The sequence below is a fragment of the Pantherophis guttatus genome, chromosome 1, assembly GCF_059756535.1.
Source record: "Pantherophis guttatus breed Tessera chromosome 1, ASM5975653v1, whole genome shotgun sequence".
NCBI lineage: Eukaryota > Metazoa > Chordata > Lepidosauria > Squamata > Colubridae > Pantherophis > Pantherophis guttatus.
This window is the reverse complement of record NC_142063.1, coordinates 283786464-283808066: the sequence shown is the minus strand read 5'-3', so window position 1 is coordinate 283808066 and position 21603 is coordinate 283786464. Positions and strand designations below refer to the sequence as shown.

The 21603-nt window shown below is 35.4% G+C and overlaps 1 protein-coding gene across 4 annotated transcripts in view; it reads left to right on the top strand.

Annotated features, from left to right (window-relative positions):
- Positions 1-21603, top strand: part of STRN (striatin) — a 40751-nt gene continuing 19148 nt past the window's right edge. For 2 of the 4 annotated variants that reach the window (XM_034428159.3, XM_034428158.3), the window contains exons 1-7: positions 7-503; positions 8048-8151; positions 10985-11058; positions 12632-12710; positions 13316-13483; positions 17627-17762; positions 19312-19447. In XM_034428159.3, the coding sequence (XP_034284050.1) occupies positions 216-503; positions 8048-8151; positions 10985-11058; positions 12632-12710; positions 13316-13483; positions 17627-17762; positions 19312-19447 (985 nt within the window). In that variant the 5' untranslated portion in view covers positions 7-215. Of the gene's footprint in view, positions 504-8047; positions 8152-10984; positions 11059-12631; positions 12711-13315; positions 13484-17626; positions 17763-19311; positions 19448-21603 lie in introns of all 4 variants that reach the window. The other 2 variants (XM_087883036.1, XM_034428160.3) reach the window with 2 other exon arrangements.

The window sequence follows — 21603 nt, the reverse complement described above, 5'->3', positions numbered from 1 at the left end:
GACTCCAGCGAGGCCCTGTAGCCGCCGGCGGGGGTGGCTGTCAGGCGCTGACGGCGGAGGGGACGCGCCCAGTTTGTTACTGCTTCCAGTGAGCGAGGCGGACGGGGGAGCGGCGCTGGCGGACCGCGGACGTCGGCAGCGACTGTAACGACCGCTCGGCTGTGGTGCGGAGGAAGAGCGGAAGGTCTCTCCCGCCCGCGACGACGGCTCCAGCCATGGACGACCAGGCTGGCCCCGGCGTCTTCTTCAACAACAACAACAACAACGCGCTGCTTTTGCCGCCACCTCCGGGCGGGGCCGGGCCGGGGTTGGAGTCGGGAGAAGCGGCGGCTGCGGCGGCGGCTGCGGCGGCCGCCGCTGGCAGCGCTTCGGCAGGGCCGGCTCCGGCCTCTGCAGCGCGGGCTCAGTACAGCGTCCCCGGCATCCTGCATTTCCTGCAGCACGAGTGGGGCCGCTTCGAGGCCGAGAGAGCCGAGTGGGAGGCGGAGCGAGCCGAACTGCAGGTAGCCTCCCTCCCTCCCACCCTTCCCGTTGCCTTCTTCTTCTGCTGCTTCTGCTCCCGGCAGGTTTGCCAGCTCAGGAGCCGCCGCCTCCGCCGCCTCCAGTCCCAACCTGCCGTGCTCGTCTCCTTTCTCTCCCCCCCCCCGCACCTGTCAAGGAGGCTTCGTTGTCCGCCTCCGCCGTGCCTTCCCAACTGCTGGACCGCGGGGCGGCGATGGCCTGGGGGCATTTCGGAGTTTTTTGGGGAGGGGGGGAGCCCCGGCTGCTTTGCCTTCCCCTCGCCAACCTTTCCTCACCAACTTGGGAGGATGGTTGTTGGACGCCTCTACCTTGCAACCACTGGTGGGTTTCAGGCAGTTCGCACCACTTCAGGAGAACCAGTTGTTAACTTTCTGAACAGTTTGGCCAACTGGTTGTTGGAAGAAATCATTAGGGTTGTTAAATTATTTGAATCCCACCACTGCTTGCAACCCTTCCCTTGTACTTTCTCTCCCACCACCACCCACCACCCCCAGCCCTCCCGGCTTGGTCCTGCGGTGGATGAACAATTAGCTGCGAAAGTTGAGTATGGGCACCCAGGTGTTGCCTCTGAGGTCTATCTAGTTCGCCGTAAATCCAGCGTGTGCCGTGTTTTGCCTTACTTTCCGTACAAAAAAATGTGTGGTTAAATCATTTCGGAGATTAAATGGGGGAAAAAAAATTGCTACCGTTTCTTGCTGCAGAATAAATGAGTGTGATAAGATACCCCTACAAGAGTTCTCGACTCATGACCGTAATTGAGCCCAGGATTTATGTTGCTAACTGCACAATTTGTTAAGTGAGCTTGGTCCCATTTTACAACTTTTCTTAAGGGAATCTCTGCAATTTCGTCTGGTCACACGGTCAAGATAACCAGACTGGAAAGCTTTGAGACTGTGAATTCTACTCCCGCCTTAAGTCATGAAAGCTGACTGGCTGACTTTGGGCCAATCACTTGCTCTCAGGCCGCGCCCCACCTCACAGGGTTGATGTTGTGGGGAAAATAGGTGGAGGAAAGTGTTCAATATAGCTGCCCTGAGTTAGTTGTAAAAATAATAAAAAAGCAGCATAGAAATAAAATAATCTTGTGGGATGGTCTCTCCTTTTCTTCCATGAGAGAATCCATGAAAGAATGGTCATTTCTCCACTAACTTTGTCTAGTAGGAACTCAGAGATGCCCATTAAATATATTTTAAAATCAATAGTAAAAAAAATGTTAGCTTCAATATGTCTCAGTGCTGATTACAGGGTTTTTTTTCTACGTAAAGCCCTATATGTTTTCCCTAATATAACTAAGCCTGCCCAATTATAACATCAGAAGAGAGCCTGTTCTATATGTCTCCCTAAATTGGAAGACAAGGGAGTTTAACCTAGGAGACAGGCCTACTTGGTAGTGGCTTCTGCCATATGGAACGTGCTACTCCCAAATAGTTCCCATCTGCTGACATTTCAGAACAAAATTGTCGAAACAATTTTATTTCAGTAGGCTTCTAAGTCAAGGACATTTTACTGGTGTAAACCTAATATTTTCTGGTTTTTTTGTTGTTATTCTGACTTTGTATTGTTGATTATTTTATGGCTAAAGATTGGCTTTGGGGTGGCTTACATGCTGCCTAGAATTATATGGATTGGGGAAGTTTAAATAATGTTAAATAATTTAATATTGTCTATTGTAATGGCTTGTTTTGCCTGTGCCATTTGATTTTTGAATATAAATTTCAACATTGCTGTGTATTTACTTTGGAGTAAGCCAGATCTTTGCTAAGATAGTACAGACAAGTAATAATGGTGGAAAATATATTCCTTGGCATTTTATTCAATTTTCGTAAGTTGCAGTTTACAAAAATACTAATTAATATAATTGTATTGGAATTAAAATTGCTGAATTTACGGTATTAATTCCATATTTTAAAGTTACCACTCTATAATTTACCGTACAAGCAGAAAAGTAGAAATATTAATTGTTATGATAGGATCAGGAATTTTGAAAAAGTTTAGGCCTTTTAGATGTAAAGAACAAATGAACATGCAGTAGGTGACTAGCTGCTAACATGCTAGATACACAAAGTTTGGTTTAGTAGATCACTCACACATCACTTGCCTTTAGACGTATATATCCAATAGCAGTTAAGATTTTTTTCCTTTGCTAATGCGCAAATGTTTTTAAGAATGTTTGAGAAGAGAACAATAACTCTTCTTAGGCAATATTAAAGTGGTATTATTCACTAGAATGTATACTTTATTAAAATATTCACACATTCTAAAATTCTGACTGCAAGTTTGGATACCCTTCACTTTTTTAACAGCTGGTTATCTTCATTTGCCTAGATTCTGTCATTTTGCCATTTTTAATATTTCATTTTCTACCCAGAAGACTGGGAGGTATTTCATTAAAGGGCCTTAGGCATTTCTCTAGAGATCCAAGGTTTTTCTTAATATAAACTTCTCCATACCCAAAGATCAGCAGAAAGTCCCCTGTTAAAGATATTTTCAGTTTCCAAGGGCTGTTCTGTCCGGCACACAAAAGAAAGACTTCTTCAATGCTGATTGCATGCTGTGGGTTATATTTCTCAGGAGTTGGGCAAACTCTGCAAGTAGGCAGATGGTGTACTAATGCAAAAAACCGTTTGTCCCATTGTCTGCAGGAGTGGGAAATGTGATAAAACTACTTTTGAAAATGCTAACAGGTTTAACAGTCTGGCCACAAATAAATAGCAATTTTTGTCTAACTCCACTTCTCCAGATTCTTAATAACTTATCTTTTTCAATTCTTGAAGAATGATGTTAGTCCAATTTTTGCCACAGAAGCTCATTTACAGAGCAAAACTTATTCCTCTTTAGGGTATTCCTATGTTGAATCAAGTAATCATTTATTCAAGAGAGCAGAGACTAACCTGTGCAAGGAATTATACACCACTCCTGAAATAAACATTTCAAGGACAACCTATGAATAATAAACATGATACTAAATAATGCTTTAAATATTGTTGAGGTGTGGCTTAAAGTAAGCCTAAAAAATTAATTGTAACTAAAAAAAAATGTAACATCAAAAAAACAGTGTCAGGAAGATATTTTTCCAGTGAAGCACCATAATTGAGAGGGGCCTTTCCAGTGCCACTAATTGTTTTTGCATATTTAAAGATTATATTTAAAGGGAGGCTGGCACTCTTCTATTCTCTATCAGCAAGAGATTTCAATGCCATTATTGAAGTAATGATAAATTACTTTTTTACTTCAGGAGAAGCTAATTGGAGAAGGAACTTAAGATGGACAAGATTCCCTATAGGAGGCAAAACTAAAAGTATAGTTGCAAATGATTGCAGTGAGGAAAAAAGCAAAATAAATGAGTATGTCTATACAAAAAAACTAGTGAATATTTGAAAACATAGAAGGACACATAAAGGGAATGGAAAGAAGGCCAGGTAACAAAGGAAGAGTACAGGCATATAACTTTGAAGTGTAGAGCTGGTGTCAGGAAAGTAAAAGCACAGAGCATTAGGCTGAGAACAAAAATGGTTTCAGTAATTAGGCTCAAAGTACAAAGAAAATAGCAGCAGCATACAGCTGCTCAAAGAAGGAGGCAAAACTGGTAAGAGACACAGAAAAACAGATCTTTCAACTAATGGCTTTGGGCAGTCTTCTTAAAAAGCAACTTTTATGTGTTGTACTAGGAAATTGTGAAAGACTATATGAAAAGGATGGAAGTTTGAGTTTGATCAGAACATAGTAAGTGCTTCATTACTTTGAATTCTTTATCTCTAGGAGGTGATGGATTACATCTATGGATAGTAAAAGACATAAGAGTCTTGCCATATCTATGCATTGTATTTGAGGCATGTAAGAGAGTGAACTATCACATGACTAGAGGAGAGCAAATGTCTCTATCTTCAAAAAGGAAAAGAGCGAAGTTTTATGAACCATAAACCAGTCATTCTGATATTAATACCTGGAAAGATTCTAGATCAGATAATTGATTTGTAGGCATTTTGAAAACAATGTAATTGCTAGGGTAATTTATCAGGTGTACATTCATCAAGAACAAATGTTCCCTCTTATCTCACTTTTTGATTAGGCAACTTATTTAATTGATATCAGTCTTCAGCAAAGCATTTGGCAACATGCCTTACCTTTATAATATACAGATTAGCAAGCACTCTGAGCTGGATGGTATGACAATAGGCGCATAGCTGGTCTCCGCTAAACTCAAAAGTGTTATCCGAAGTAGTTCTTCATAAGTTGAAGGTTTCAAGTGAGATACCACAGATTAAACATTATCAGTTTTTCATTATTTTCATGAATGAATTGGATGTAGTAATGCAAATGTTTATCAGATTTCCAGATGCTAGAAATTTGGGTGGGATAGCTAATGTCTTAGTTTCACATTCTTTTGCTGTCTTCTGTTTTAGAAAAATGGGCTGAAAATAATAGAGTGAAATTTTAAAGAGACAAGTGCAAAATTGTTCTTTGGAAACAAAAATAAAAAAAAAATACATGTAAAAATGGGAGATTAACTTCCATGGTAACAGTACCTGTGAAAAAAGATGTTGGAATAATAGCTGTAGTGAACCTACAGTAGATTTCTGCTCCACGCTACTAAATTCAAGTTTGCTTCCAAGTTCAATTCGAAGTGCTAGTAATGACCTGTAAAGTCTCATGCTTGAGGATGGTTATTTGAGGGGCCACTTCTTCCTAATTGCCTCTATGTACAGTGAGATGGAGCAGTAGAGAGCATGTTGCATCTGATGGGATTTAGGAGATCTTTTTCTTTAGTGGTGACCATATTCACAATTCCAAGAACCTGCCTTCTAGAACATCATTTCCCCTGAGGTCAGATTGGCCCCGATCTTGGTCACCTTCTGGAAGGGCCTGAGAACATAGCTTTGCAATCTGGCCTGGCATGGATCTAGTAACATGGTATGAAACCAACAAAGTGGGTGTACATGGACTCCTCACTAACCATGTTTTCAGTGACCATTGGAAATTATGACAGTGCTCAGCAAAGGGGCTTGCAATCTGTGCCTGAAGTTATGGTTGCTCCAGCACCCCTGTGATTTCATAATGAAAATTCAAGTGCTTGGCAGTCTGCTCACACTTATGACTGCAGAGGTATTGCAACTATCTCCACCTGCCTATCTCTCCTCCCACCTCAGCTGCCCATCCAGCCCACCAGCATGCTCAACGCTACTGTGGCCCAGACACTTCAGCCTATTTACTGCCCAACTAGACTTGGGAGGCATCAGCTTACCACCATTCCATAAGGCCTGGGAGGCCTCGTCTGATTACAGAGCCCAGCAGCATGTGCATAGTACTTATTTTTAGGGTTTTTCTGCAGCTACTGAGAGGCATACTCACCTTACTAAATCTGCCTGTCACCATTCTCCAAGTGGGCACCATTCTCACAATTGCACGATTTGGAAAATGAGGTTTCTGAACACCACGAGAGCTGGCTCCATTCTCACAATCATTTGGAAGGTTACAGGATCACTTTCTCCCAATTACGTTAGCTCAACCTAATATAATTTGAAAGGAACAATTGCTAGTGATTCCACATTTTCAGACTGTGATGAGATCCAAGGTTCCAATTGGAGATCAGTCTCCTCCCCCACCAGCCTTTAAGAAGCTATTAGAATCTTATTCTGTACAGCATTGTTGTATTTAAATTTTCTTAATTTATTGCACTATTTTTTATTTCATTCTGTTAAATTTATTGTCATTTATGTTAGTAGATTCAACCTAGATTTTTAATCATTTTGTTGTATTTACTGCAAGATCCTGAGAGTCTGTTTATTATGGCATGATATAAATAAACTTTGCAGTAAAGGCAGGTACTGGCTTGCCATTCTACAGATGTCAGATTTTTTTTTTGCATGTGGAACAAAGTGAGGTTCAGCAAAGATTTCGAAGTCACCAATTTCTTCCAGTTATACCCCCTTTACTATCCTGGAGAATCCCCTCAGTCTTTTGAGGGACTCACTCAAAGGAGCCACAAAAGATGCTGAAACAGATGAGTGCAGAGAACAACAAAAATGCAACTAATGCACGAGTGGCCATATTCACAATTCCAAGAACACTGTCCACTTTGGTGGACACAATGGGATCAAAGTCTTCCTAAATGAAGTCCACCTTATGGGTTGTTCCTGGCCTTGGTTATCTAGCTTAGTGAACTCCATAAGACTTGAATTGAAGCAACTTTATTTGATTGATGCTGAACATATTCCCCTCAGTAGTTCTCTAAGTGAATATTCAGCTCTATCTTTCCCAGGAGAGATAGGCTCACTGTAAACTGGCCCACTGGGTAGCTGTATGCAGGTACAATAAAGATAGAGAAATGTTGATGTTTTGTCATCCTTATCACCGTGAATTAGATCCGAATAATATATCTAGATCAATGCTCAATTGGGTTTATTCCCTGTTCCCCTTCAGTGGTGCTGGAGACATCTCTTCTCATGCTTTCTCTCACTAAACTGCTCTCAAAGAAAATGCTGGGATCCATGTGAGAAAAGTTGCATAGGTATGATCCAATCCTGAGCCCCAGTTGTCCCCTCATTCCAGCAGTGATTATGGTTTTGCTTGGACAGCACACTAGCTCATCAAGAATTATCAGTGAGGTGATTTTGTTTTTTGGGACTGTTGAATTCAGTTGGGCTAGAGGAACTGTAGAGAATGTGCTTTTATCAAGCACAAAACCATATTATCTACGGTTCCTCTAGCTGTAATCTTTTTCCTTTTTGAAATTCTTTGAAGCATGAAATCATCACAGTTGTATTCATTGTTGTTTTTTAGCTAAACTATACCTTTTTATTAGATTACTTTTGTTCTATTGCTGACTATTATACTATTGTCTTTGTGATAAATAAATCTACAGTATACGCTTAGATTTGTTACTCTTCATTAATGTATTGAATAGTTTAGAAAATACACTAGTATGATGCATTCGTGTATGTATATTAATATTAATTTTCTTATTGTTTCATTGAATAGCAGTTCATTTCTTTTTTATTAAAATAATACATCCTACTATGCCAGAGGTATTAATCTTCTCTTTACAATATTTTCCTGTTCCCACAGGGGGATAATATGTGCCCTCCCTACTGCTCCTTTCACATTTATTGCTGATATTCAATGTCAGGTTGCTCAAGCTGACATGTTATAGGATGTTTGAAATTGCAAGTTAACAATTTCTGGTGGCCCAAACATATCCCTTCCCTAATATACCTTAATGTAATGATAAGTCCCTAATATACCATGAAAAAATGATGTGTTTAGAGAATGTCATATTAGTATGAGTAGGTGTATGCTACAGTCAGATGGGCAAATCAATTATTTTTGTCAGAATACTGTTACTTGATGGGTTTACAAATGAACAAACCAGGATGTTGAATAAAGCAATACTTTGCCTCAAAAATTTTTGCCTGGGGATTTAGTTCTTTATTAAGAATAATACTTTTCAAATATTTTGTAATGGAACTGATGTAAGAAAACATCTTGATTTTCTATTAATCTTTCTATTTTAAATTATTTATTTTAGGCTCAAATTGCTTTCCTTCAAGGAGAAAGAAAAGGTCAAGAGAATTTGAAGAAGGATTTAGTGCGAAGAATAAAAATGTTAGAATATGCTCTTAAACAAGAACGGTATGGTGCTTAAGTTGTAAATATCTTATGAGCTGTTAATTGTTAAATGCAAGAACTATTTACTATTTTATATCAAAGCCAATATTATCTTTTGCCTATTCTTCTCTCCAGTACAAAATAAAATGTTATGAAATAATTTATAACTAGGTGCAAGACATCTAAGTATAACAGAAAGTTTGTAAAAAAAAAACTAGCCACTCTTAATTCATGTTTTTATAATTTTATTAAAAATTTAAAAAGTAAAGTTTAAAACTAATACAAACTAGTATAAAGAAAAAGGAAAGAGAGCTAAAAGGGGAACATGTAAGAAATCTGAATTTCTTACCTGTCCACCAAGGATGATAAAATGTTCCTTCTTGATGTTCACATTTCCAATATGAATTTGAAGTACCTTTATATATTCTAGACAATTTCTTTGATGTCATATACCAATGACTACATCATTTTATATAATTTTCTAAGTTTATAACATAGTATACATTTCAATCATTTAAGGCATATATTTTCCCACTATTCCTTCTGTATATTATAATCAAAAATTTTAGCCCACTTTATCATACATTCTTTTATTTTTTTCTTCTGTTTCAAATTTCAACTGATTTATGTTTAGCAAATTACATGTTCATCATTTGTACATAATTTCATTTCAAACTAACCCTGAGAGTGTTCAAAACTATAAACTTGGGTATTTTAAAATTTTCTAATAATTGTAAATACGAAAACTTTGGCAACTATACCACTAGTTTTTCTCTTGATTTTATTTTGTATTTTCCTTGACATAATTCTAATATCTCATGATAAGTTAGCCATTTGTGTTTGCCTATTATTTATTGTCTGTAAAATGCTACTTATATTGAGAGCCACAAAGGTGTTTTTGGGCGCAATCTGAGTTTGTATCTAGTCCATAGTCTCAGTATGGCATGCCTAACATAATGATTTTTTAAATCCTGCCACAGATACTCATGCCACCCAAATCTCAAGTCATGTCCTAAAAGCCTTCACTTAGCAATACGCATTCTTTCATTTAAACCAAACAGTAAACAGCAATATACAATTTCAAATCAAATAAACTCAATCCTCCTCTTTCCTTTGCATCCCGTGACATCTTATATTTAACTTGCCACACAAAAAATATATCCTTTTGCCACTGTTTAAATGATGCATCAGTTGTCAAAACAATCGTTTCAGACAAAACAGATATTGTCTGAAACAAAAACTTTCAAATATATATCATTAGAAAGATAAGCAGCTCGTAATATTTTCTATCACTGAAGTTTGATTTATTAGTTTTCTTAATTTGAGATAAACTTGGTGATTTATTGCATTTCGAAAACTCTGATCAAGTGAGATAAGAGATGATGACATAAGAGAGATGAGCAATCAATTTGTAAATACAGAGTGCAAATGAAAATAAAGCATTTTAATTTCTGCCACATCAGGTGGATTGAATGTGTTCTCTTAAGCTCTATACTATATACTCTCTGAATTTCTAGATTCTGACCAATCAAAATCAGTATGCCCATCCTAAAGACATCATATTGCCTACACCTATTTTAAATGCTCGAGATTGCTTAGTATAATTTTGGTTTTATATATACTGTATTTATACATCAATATTTAAAATGGTTATGTTTATTTTTTTATTCATATCAATTGTTCATGTAAAGCATTTGATAAATAACTTGAAGTGGAAATGACATAAATGATTTCCATCTTTTTCATCAGTAGGAACCTTGCAAAGATCTCATTTTCTGTCCCAAACACTATTTGTAGAATTGACATTACTGGGACATTGAAAATGTGATGTTATTCCAGATATTAAAGAAAGGTGGTTGAATTTGTTTGATCTATCTGTTTTGGAAAAAGCAATATTTTCCATCAATCAAGGGGTGCAGCAATATCTGTTACTATGGCAGAGATCTTTACAATAATATTTTGTACTGATTATATTACCGTTATATATTTTATTAGTAAACCAATGACATAAGTATAAAATATACAATAGATTTTTTCCCCTTCTTAGTTGCACTTTTGGTTTGTTTGCCATTGTTTAAAGATTGCTTTGTTAATTGTATATGTTAAGAATGCTAAATAAAACCCAAAAGTGTTTTCAAAATATTTTTTTAGTTCTAACTTAGTGTTATAAATTAATCTGATCACATATAGAAAAAAGCCAAGGACAAGAATGTTTGAGTAAAAATCTTAATGTAGTTGGTTCTACATTTATTTTAAAATCCATCAAACTGTATCTGTTTTGTTTTTATGCTAATATCAAGGAGTTTTTCCTAAGAAATAAAAGTATCCTAATAAACTTAATTGATATTCTTCTCTTTTAAACATAATCCTCAGCAATCTGATTTATCTAAGGATTTTTTTTTATTAAACCCTTGATTTCCACAAAAAGTACATGATAATAAATTTCTAATGTTTAAGAGATCTCAAAATTCCATCGTTTTTATTTGTATGAGATTCTTTTGAGTTATAATCTGTTTTATTATCCATAACATAAGCAAAAGTTAAACTCAAACCTCAAACTGATTCTAATGTGGTTATTTTAAGATTAGAGTTTTCTTGTAGATTGTGTTGTGATATTTTTCTTAGCAGCTTTATGTTTATGTCTCTCAGTTTAGCAGCAATTCTTGGTTTTTCTGTACATAAGAGTATTTGCAGACTTGTTAAGCATAGCTGAATTGGGTATGTGATTGTAACTTGTCAAACTTTTTAAATAAAAACTGCATGAAATTACCCACATTTTTAATTTATATACTTTAAGTATGTATAAAGCATTGATATTTTTTAAAAATAGCCTAATTGATTCCTCTTTTCTTTATAGAGCTAAATATCACAAATTAAAATATGGTACAGAGCTGAACCAGGGAGATATTAAGCCACCAAATTATGATTCTGGTAAGAATTAATTTTACAGAGGAAGACAGTTAAGACTGAAGAAAAGACAAAACTGTCATTTTGTAAAGAATGAGGGTCTGGAATAGTTTAGCATGAAACAGTGTTTAGGGCTCATAAGAGAATATGGGCTGTTCCTTTTCACGTGTGGTTCTTCCCAGGGGTGAAATGCTCCTGGTTTGGACCGGATCGCCCAATCTGGTAGTGATGGAGGCGGGTGGTTCGGAGAACCGGTAGCAAAAATCCCTCCCCCCCCATGCCCAGCTGAGCCGCACAATCATCAGAGGCTTTTTCTTTTTACTTTTAAAAGCATTTTTTCTACAACCTCTTCGGCCGAAAAAATGCTTTTAAAAGTAAAAAAAAAAAAAAAAGCCTCTGATGATCGCGCAGCTCAGCTGGGATTGTCAAAGGCTTTTAAAAGAAAAAAACCCTTTTTTTCTTTCAAATGCCTCTGACGATCAAGCTGAGTTGCCTGATCGGCAGAGGCTTTTTTTCTTTTAGATGCCTCTGCCGATCAGGCAACTCAGCTTGGATCGTCAAAGGCATTTAAAAGAAAAAAAGTCTCTGCCGATCAGGCAACTCAGCTTGATCGTCAGAGCCTTTTGAAAGCATTTTTTTTACAACCTCTTTGCTGAAGAGGTTGTAAAAAAAATGGTTTTAAAAGTAAAAAAAAAAAAAAATTGGCCACGCCCACCCAGTCACATTACCCCCCATACACACCAAGTCACGCCCACAGAACCAGTAGTAACAAATTTTAGATTTCACCACTGATTCTTCCTCCTAAACTTGTTTAAAGTTAAGATTAATCTGCCACACAGACAGTCCTATAAGTTAAGTTTTTAAACTTTGATACTAATTTTGTCTCAACTGTGCCTGAGTGATCATATGGTTAAATTATTTGATAGGCCTCTTTTCACTTTTTGTTGTGGTTAGTCAGAAAACTAATTTAGTTACAATTAAAAATTGGACAAAAATCTATGCATGAACCTTTTGCATAGAATTTGTAAAATAAATATTGGCTAATTAACATTTAATAACTGGGAAAGCAGATAATAAAAGCAATATAAACAATATGGGATTCAGATTAATTGCATTGGTGATTGGATAATTGAAATGGATGGATTTCTTGGGTTCAAACTGAAATTGGCACTGACTTCACTTCTTATATAGTTATTTTAGAATAGAAAACCACTGTAGGTAATGATAATACATTGTCCTTTCAGTGCTATTAACCTAAAGTCTTATTTTCTGTTTGAAGCTGTAGGAATTTAGTGTATATTCTATGTATATAATTAGGTTGGTGTAATTGTTTTCATTGCCATTAAACATGCCTTTAAACATGCTGTATAGTGGATTAAATTTTCTGCAGAAATATATTTTTTGGGGTAACCATAGAATAATATCCAATGTATATTATATTTATTTAAAATTTCATACAACATCTTTTTATTTTGTTTTACTGTTCTTTAAATAGGATGGGAATATTTAATCAGTGCTAGAAGATAAATTTGCATAAAAGTGACTCTTCTTCTAACATTGTTGCTTTACTAATTTTAGTCTTGTCTCTGTTTTTCAGATGAAGGAAATGAAACTGAAGTTCAGTCACAACCCAATAGTCAATTAATATGGAAACAAGGGCGACAGTTACTCAGACAGTAAGTTGTCTAAGAATAATAAGCATAATAATGACTTCATAATATGATGGGAATAAGCAAAATGTTAGTATCTCTTTTTTTCAGCTCTGGTAGCTATGATGATTAAAAGTAATGCGGTGCCATTAGTTCATCTTTTCCTTAACTTGCAAAAGCTATTTCATTGTGGTAAAATCGACAGTTTTTATAGCTTTATTTTGATGTTTGGCTGATAAAACTCACTGCTCTGGATTCAGTCACTCCTCCCAAATTTTTACTGGGGGAAAGATGAAAAGAGGAGCCAATTATTGCTGGTTTCCTTGGTTTCCCCTTTATAAAAAAAATATAGCTGAAGATCTGTGAGGAATTTTCTTCTTGACTAACATAATGAATAATTGTGAATGCATGGATAGAAAAGCTCTCTACTTTTCATGGGAGTTGTAGAGGCTGGTACTGCAGGAGACATCCCCTCTGCAGCTGGTACAAGTTGATTTGTAAGCCTGTTGTGTCAGGCAAAGCTATATTATTCCTCTTACTACTTAAATTGTTGATCAGTTCTGGGTAGAGTGTATCAAATGTTCAACGCATTTGATTGCTCCTGAATAACTGCCATGTAATTGTTCATACAGATACCTGCAAGAGGTGGGATATACTGACACAATCCTGGATGTGAAATCAAAACGAGTACGAACGTTGCTGGGTCTCTCAGGTGATGGTCCAGAAAGGGAAACTGACAAAAACCAAGAATCAATGGTGAACGGCACTGATGTTGAGATTAAACAAAAAGTGATGATTGGGTAAGTGTTCTTAATAATGAGAAATTGTAGAAATTGTACTTTGAAAATCTCTGTGTTAAAAATGAAGTTATTTTATGTTACACCTATGTGGTGTAATGCTGTTTTTAAAGGAAGGAGCAGTCTCTCTCTTTCTCTCTCCTCATTTCTGTTTTTGTAAACTATGCAGTTATTATATTGAATGGAAGAAAAAGCCCACTGCATGATTTTTTACTTCTTTCTCTAACCAATACTATGCTTGTCTTGAAAGACATACCATGGTATGTCAGGTTTTCAACACTAGCATAGTTTCTGTGAGAGAAAAATCAAAAGACCCAGTGATGATCATTGTTTACTTTCCCGATGGCATTCTAGTAATTTAGCATATTGGTATAGTGTAAGGTAGTAATTAGCTGCTGTTGAATAATTTAGAACTTGTCATGGATGGAATTGGAAGAAAATAAAATATAAATTGTTTGTAGGAAGATTTAATTCGTGGACTCTGCATTTTTGGAGGTCTTCACTCCTCTAGGAAATGTAATTGGTGGGAATGTATTTTTATTTAATGTTACCAAAATAATTATAAATCAATAAATGAAGCAGACTCAGGACAAGGAAACTTTTAAGAGCAAATTTTGTATTTATTATTCCTCAAAGTAATTTAAAGTTGACCTAGTGCTTCCTTAAGGAAAAAATAATTATTCTGTCCATAGTGTTTTTATGCAAGCCAATATATTTGCTAATGTACAGATCCCAGTGAAACTTATATACTCAAGAGCATCATATGAATTCGAATGCAACCTGGAAGATTTCAAGCCCATCCATGGAAACATTATTTTGATAGTTTGACAGATATAATACTACTCACACATGTTTCATAATGTTTAATGAAAGAAATGTTGCACTTCTTCAGATCAGCAGACTTCTTTTATGAAAGATAAGTACCATATGTCAGCATGAAGCCCACAGGGATACTAAACAATTAACTGATATTAATATCTAGCATTTCCAGGGTTTGCTGTGAATATGAAGGGTGCATCTTGCCATTAACATTTTTTGATAAAAGAAGAACAAATCAATAAAATGCCATATTTTTTGGTATAGCCTTGCATGGTATACCAGATAGTTTTCATTTAATCTCTGCTTCTTTATTTTAATGTTGTTGGGTTTTTTTTTTGTTTTTTTTTGCAAATCGAGTAACCAATATTTAGATATGCATTATTTTAATACTGGATATATAATATATAATAAAATCCAAAACTTGTCAAACATTCTGATTTTTAAGATTGACTTACAAGGCGTATCATTTAAATCTGTTTTTTGCTAGGCAATATTGACCTAAAACCTACTTTAATTTAATATATTTTTATTCTGTTAAAATTCAGAAATAGAAATATGTCTTATATTGATAGACTGTAAAATATTAATAGTTTTGCAATTCATTGACTTAACTTCAGTTTGAAATATCATCCCTACAAAAGTTTTCATGTACAGATGAGCTGATATAAAGACTTGGGAAGAACTTAGAAATGTTTTTTTAAAACGTGCGTTTGCTATGCTAGATGGAACTTTGCTTCTGAATAACAGGCCAGTTCAACCCAACATGTCTTCTTTCTTGTTAGTTCTTACTGTTCGCAGCCTGTGGCTTGCCTGAACAGAATAAACTTGCACTAACCCAAAGAAGACACTTGGATTTTCACTGATCATCTTTCTACATCTTCAGCCTCCTGCATTGCATCAAATGTTATAAAAGATCACTTCATGCTCACGAACAGATACAGAGGCTTTACAGGAAGGAGAAAGTAGAAATGTGCTTTCTTCAATCAAAACACTATTAGTGTTCTTAAAATTCAAATCTTTCTTCCATATTTCCAATATGTTTTGTTCCTGGGATTATAATTTCCACCATTCTTTGCCTCAGGCTGGTTGGCCTTTTATGATAGCACGTTTGATAGCATTATGAAACCAGTTTCAGAAATATATTAAAACATGTTACACCATTGAAACAAATGCTCCAAATTTGGTTCAACACAGTTTAAATGTATAAGAAACTTTTTTAAAACCTTGAATTAGAAATCTATAGGAATATGTTTAAGCATTTGTACTGAAGTACTAGCTGTAACAATTTAAGTTGATTTTCATTATGGTAAATATATATCATAGAGCTGAAATCTAACTTTTAGCTGAAATTATTCCACAAAAGCTTTACTGAAAATAGGCAATAAATCTGTGTTTTGTGAGAGATATAAGTAGTTATTCTTCCCAAAATAACTGTTAAATTTGTGTATTAAATGGTTATTTATTTTAAATTTGATATGTTCTTTGATTTTACTGCTGCCATTCCCAAACTTGTTGCCATAGCACCGTGGTGTGCCAAGTGAACTCACAGGGTGACACAAGATATTTTAAATTTTTGAGGCAAATAAAGCAGTTCTTGATGTCTCTCAGACACCATGGAAAGTACTGTCTCAAGGTAGATCACAACTTGGGCTAGGGGATGCCATAAAAAAAAAAATACAGAGATGTTATGAGTGCCATCAATTAAGAAAGTTTGGAAACCCCTGTTGTACTGTATTGATTTTTTTATTGCTTCATTCAGTATATGTTATGATACTTATGATTACTTTGGCTGGCAACTGCATTTAAAAATAATTATGCAAATATTTTCAATATTTCCCTGGGCTACTTGTACTGTATAAAATAATTTAGAATCTGTTCATCATGGCTGTGAGTTTTGGGAACTGTAGTCTCAAGGTATTGGGAGGGAATCAGATTGGAAAAAGTGGGATTGGCCTACATTTCCTGATGTTTGTACAACATGATACTATTTAATCAATTTTCATAACTGTGTTATGAAATGGTGTTAACATAAACCATTATATATTTTGTAATATACAATATTTACTTAGGAGTAAGTTACCCTGAATCTGCTGAGACCTACTTATGAGTAAACATGTTCTGTTTTTAGGTCTTGTTCCTATCTTGATATTGTCATTTACAAATGTAAAATGTTTAGAAATGGTAGCTTTACTTATGTTTTGAAGAAGTTCTTCAAAGTGACTTTTCTTTGATGTAACAGAATAACAGAATTAGAAGGGATCTTGGAGGTCTTTTATTCCAACTCTGCTTAAGCAGGGAGATGCTATACCATTTCAGAAAAGTGGCTGTTCAATCTCTTCTTTAAAAACTCTTATTTCAATCAATTATGTAGTATGTGCTTTGTTAAAAGAAGAACTAATTGTGACATACAGGTTATAGTACCTAGGTTTGAAAATAAAGTATGGTAGAAGAGATTTATTTTAGTAATTGTTTTAAATTTATTGTCTTATTTTTTTAAAATAATGACAAAAATTGAAATTTATTTTTTTCAGTAAATTTAAGTATTGGGACAATTGTTGCAGCTTTAGTTAGTTTCTTCTTGTCCCCAATTGCTCGTCATTGTGTCAACATAAGAAGTTGCACAGTTATTTCTATCTTTAAACAATATTAAATAGTCTAGAAATATCTATAGCTTTAAACAGCAATCATAATTATTATGATTAATCTTAAAATTAAAAGATGTAAAGTACAAAAATGAACATTTTGAGATTCTTGTTTAATGATAGAAGCACTGTTACAATTTCATATATGTTCATTTTCAAAACTGCTGTCATTAGCAACCATGAGTCTGTGTATTTTCTTTTTCATGCTATCTTCAGTTTCACAATTTTTATCAGATTATTGCCTTTATTTGATTATTAGGTGCCTAAAATTGCCTCTTGGCTAAATGGGCAACATATAAATTTTATAAAATAAATCAATAAGTACTGGTTTTAAAAAAGGATCTAAATATGAATGGCGGGACCTAGGGTTGGGGAGAAAATAATAATGGTTTCTCCTAGTCCTTCTGGCTGCTTGTACTGTATTTTAAGGTAAAGGAGAAAATGAGCAAAAATAGTCTTAGTTCCTTGGTTTCTGTTTCACTTGGTAATGAAATCTTAAAATCCAAAATATTTGGATGCTACCAAAAATAAGTTCTAAACTTATATGACATCTTGCTCTATGTTTTCAGATATGTAGATCTAATAAAAATGAAATTTTTGATTTATGTTGTGCGACTTTATAAAGCTTAATGAAAAGAAGCATTCAGGTAGATTGATTTGTGTTGCTATTTTAATTTTTATCTAGAAAACCAGATTTGACAGATTCTGCCTCTCTGCTAGAAACATTTAAATTCCTTGAAAATGCTGCTGCAGAATTTAGCGATGAAGAGGAAGATGATGATATTGATGGAAGAGAGCGAACAATCATGGATACATCAACGGTGGGCTGAAAACAAATTAGTATAATAAAGATTGAACCAAAAGGGCAGTTGATCATTCAAAACACACATATTAAAAACCTTAATTGTAAAACACTTGGAAACTGATCAGTGAAAACGCTTGCATATAGCAGTCCAAATATCCCTTCAATAATTTACTTTTTAATCTAAAAAGGTTGTTTAATGAGTGTTCAGGGGATAGACATGCACAGAAACCTCCCAAGAGGGGGGAAAAAAAATCTATGCAGTTATATTGAATTTTATATGAGAGTTAGAAGACTATCTGGTTTTATAAATTTTGAAGTCTACATTTATATTAGGGGTTCCAACAAAAGAATTCTTTTTAAGAGTCTGTTTTGTGTACTGACACAAAATAGTTGTTAAGAGAGGCTTAACTGTTCGCTAAATCTGAATGAGATGACCGGTCTCCAAGTTTGATAAATAAATGGATATTTAGTAAAATGGCCAGTTAGAAGAAACACTAGTGAGTTTATTCTTCACCAACTACCCAAGATCCTAGGATGATCATGGCAATTCTTAGATGATCTTTGTCTTTGTTCTAGGCAATTGGACTTATTTCCAAATATAGGTAGGAATTTTGGTTAGCTGTTCTTTATATTTTATAAGAATGCCTTTGGCACCTATAAGTTTTCTAATGAAGAGAAATTATGTTAGAGGTTGGCAATTTGTTTTGCCATTCTAGATAACTCATCTGATGGGTATTATGGAAATTACTTTTGAGCTCATTGATGTCCACAGATTTATATGACACAAATACAGATTATAATATTGAAGAACCTATTCAAAGCATGGTATAAGGTTACCACCTTTAAAGGTTACCACCTTTAAAGCGCTCCATGGCTCAGGACCTGGGTACTTGCGGGACTGCCTACTACCACCAATAGCCTCCCACTGACCGGTACGCTCCCATAGAGAGGGGCTCCTCCGGGTGCCGTCGGCCAAACAATGCCGACTGGCAGCCCCCAGGGGGAGAGCCTTCTCTGTGGGGGCACCTACTATCTGGAACGAGCTCCCCCCGGAGATACGGAGGATCCCGGATCTGCGCACCTTCCGCCGCGCTTTAAAGACCTTATTATTTCACCAGGCGCGCCTGGCCTAATCTTCTCCCTCTTTTATAAAAGATTTTTAATTTTTAAATATCTTTAGTATTTTATATATTCAATTTTAAAATTGGTTTTAAATAGTTTGGGGTTTTAATTTGTCTGGGCCAAAATTATTTAATTTGATTTTAATTCTACTTTTAAATTTTGTATGTATGTGTTTTACTGTTTAGCTGTGCACCGCCTTGAGTCCTTCGGGAGTAGGGCGGTATAGAAATCAAATAAAATGAAATGAAAAAAAATGAAATAAACGATAGATCAAGTATTGTCTAATTAATTTATATTTTACTAGCTGGTACCAAAATACATTATCTTTCTGCTTATATGTAAGATTATGTGTCTAAAGGGTACATAATCATAAGATAGTTATAAAGGGTACATAAACTTAAGAAAAACAGCCCATAATGAGAGAGAAAAATTGTCTCCCATAGATTATGAGAAAAAGAGTTCTGCCTGAAAATAATGAAGACAGAGATACCGAAGAGGCCCTGAAGGAATTTGATTTCCTAGCCACATCTGATGAAGGAGATGGGGAATCCAGAAGTTCAGGAGACGGTACAGACTGGGGTAAGAAAAGAAAGAAAATTGCCTAAATGCAGTCATTTACCTGGATCTGGAGAAGGATCGTGGGGGAAATGTTAATTCTGGAGAGTAAACTTTTGAGCTGTTTCTTAATTTTACAGAATATCTAAAAATATTGAAGTGATTATTTCCTATTTTTTATAGTTTGAATTCATTGCAGTCTGTATGGCAATTGCCAATGGGGTTTATGCAAGCAAAACAAGTAAACAAAGTCCAGGCAAGTTTTAACAGTCCTTTCACTTTGCCTTTTCAAGTTTAAACTTCCCCTTTAAGTTGATCATTTCCAGAAGGGGGTGTCCAAACCCATAGTTTTAGACCCCTAGACTAGCCCTAAATCTATTCATCTTATTAGACAAGTATATTGGCAAATCCTGCTTTTTCTCAGGTTTAAAGCCTTTGCAGTAGAGTCCGTTTCTTAATTTCATGTAGATAGTTTTGAGTGAAGAAATCGAGAAAATTAATTTTGAAGATTAGCCTGTGTAAGAGCAAAGGAATCAGATGAGATTATGACTTTAAAACTGAACATGTCAGACACCCTGCCTAAAGTCAGTTTTGTGAAGTCTTCCTGTTTATTTTCCTTTCCCTTGTTGATAGAGAGCTCTGAATTCTTCTGTGTTTTGCTTAATAGTACTTTAAGCAGATCTATATTACAATTGTGCTAGGTTGTATTAAACTGTATAATTCCCTAAAATTGGTTCTTAATTCTGGTTTTGGTGGTTGGGAGGTTACTGTGCAACGTTCAGTGCTGATTTGAGCTTAGAACATTTCTGGAGTGGTGAATTGTTCAAATTTGGTTCCCCAGTGATCATAAGTTAAGAATCTATACCATAATTTCAGATCCCAACAATATCCACCAGCAGGCAGAAAAGGAAATCCAATGCATGTTCCAGGAAAGTATAATCGAGACTTTTGATTGTGAATGGTCAATCTCCTTCTTGCTCATAGATATCTGCTTATTGTGGAATTTGTTGCCTATTTACTTCTCCAAACTGAGTTTTTTTGGCAACTGAAAAATCTGACAAAGGTCCATTATATCACCACCCTTGATTTAACCAACACTACTTGCATGGGAGTGATAATAAAAACATAGCAATCATGTTAACCCAGATTCAGGTTTAAGTGTGTTTTGTGAACCCAATCTTTAATGTACATTATCTTGATACAAGATCTCCTCTACAATATTTTGTGCTTTTCTTTTTGCTCTTTCAGGGGAGAAAATTTGAAATGGAATTTTTAAAAAATGTGGCTACCCTATTAATATCTAGTGTTCATCATTACTAACCCATTTGCTGCAGATTTTATAGCCCTCCAAGTACCGGCCTTTTCTTTGGCATACTTCTCCATTGTATCCTTCATACATATAATAGGAATTGACCATTTTCTTGAAGTTGCTATATAGACATGCTTGGTTAATTCTTGTAGTTTCTCTTACGCTGTTATATAGAAAGCTACTTCTGTTTATCTATCTACCTTGTCCCTTCCTAATCCTCACCTTTTACTATTTTTCTGCATTTGGATTTGTTGCCATCACCTTGGTAAATTTCCCATATGCCATCTATGGTTTTTATTCCCCAGTGTGTCATTTAAGTACCTATAGTTTAAAGGTGTGGCTAACAGAACCATTACACAATACTTTCTTTAAGGTAAATCTCACTGAATCTGCTTTGACTGACTATTAGGTAAGATTGCAATGGACAAATTAGAGAGAAATATATAACTATCCAATGAAAGAGTTCTTATATGTATGGGTTAATGGAGCACCTTCTTTTCATACAACAGTTTCCTTTTAAAACATTAGAATGAGTTTATTTTTCAAGAGGTTGCTTTTCATATCTCTATGTGATGTACAAAGATGAAAATGAGTTAAGAACACAAATCAAGAGTACCACGTCCCTCATCTCCTATCCTTCCCCAATTTATGTGGAGGTTTGGCAATTTCCTTCTTACTCAGATTCTCCCCAAAACTGTCACTGGGAAGTAAACCATACATAGTATCTGGCCAATGTAGTAGCGGTACTGTTCACCAAATATACCTAATCAGCTTGTTGGTTTTAGGAATATAGAACACCTTAAATCTGTATCATTTTCTTATTAGAAAATCCTTCACACTAGGAGTAAAAATTGCTGTAATTCACCTCAAT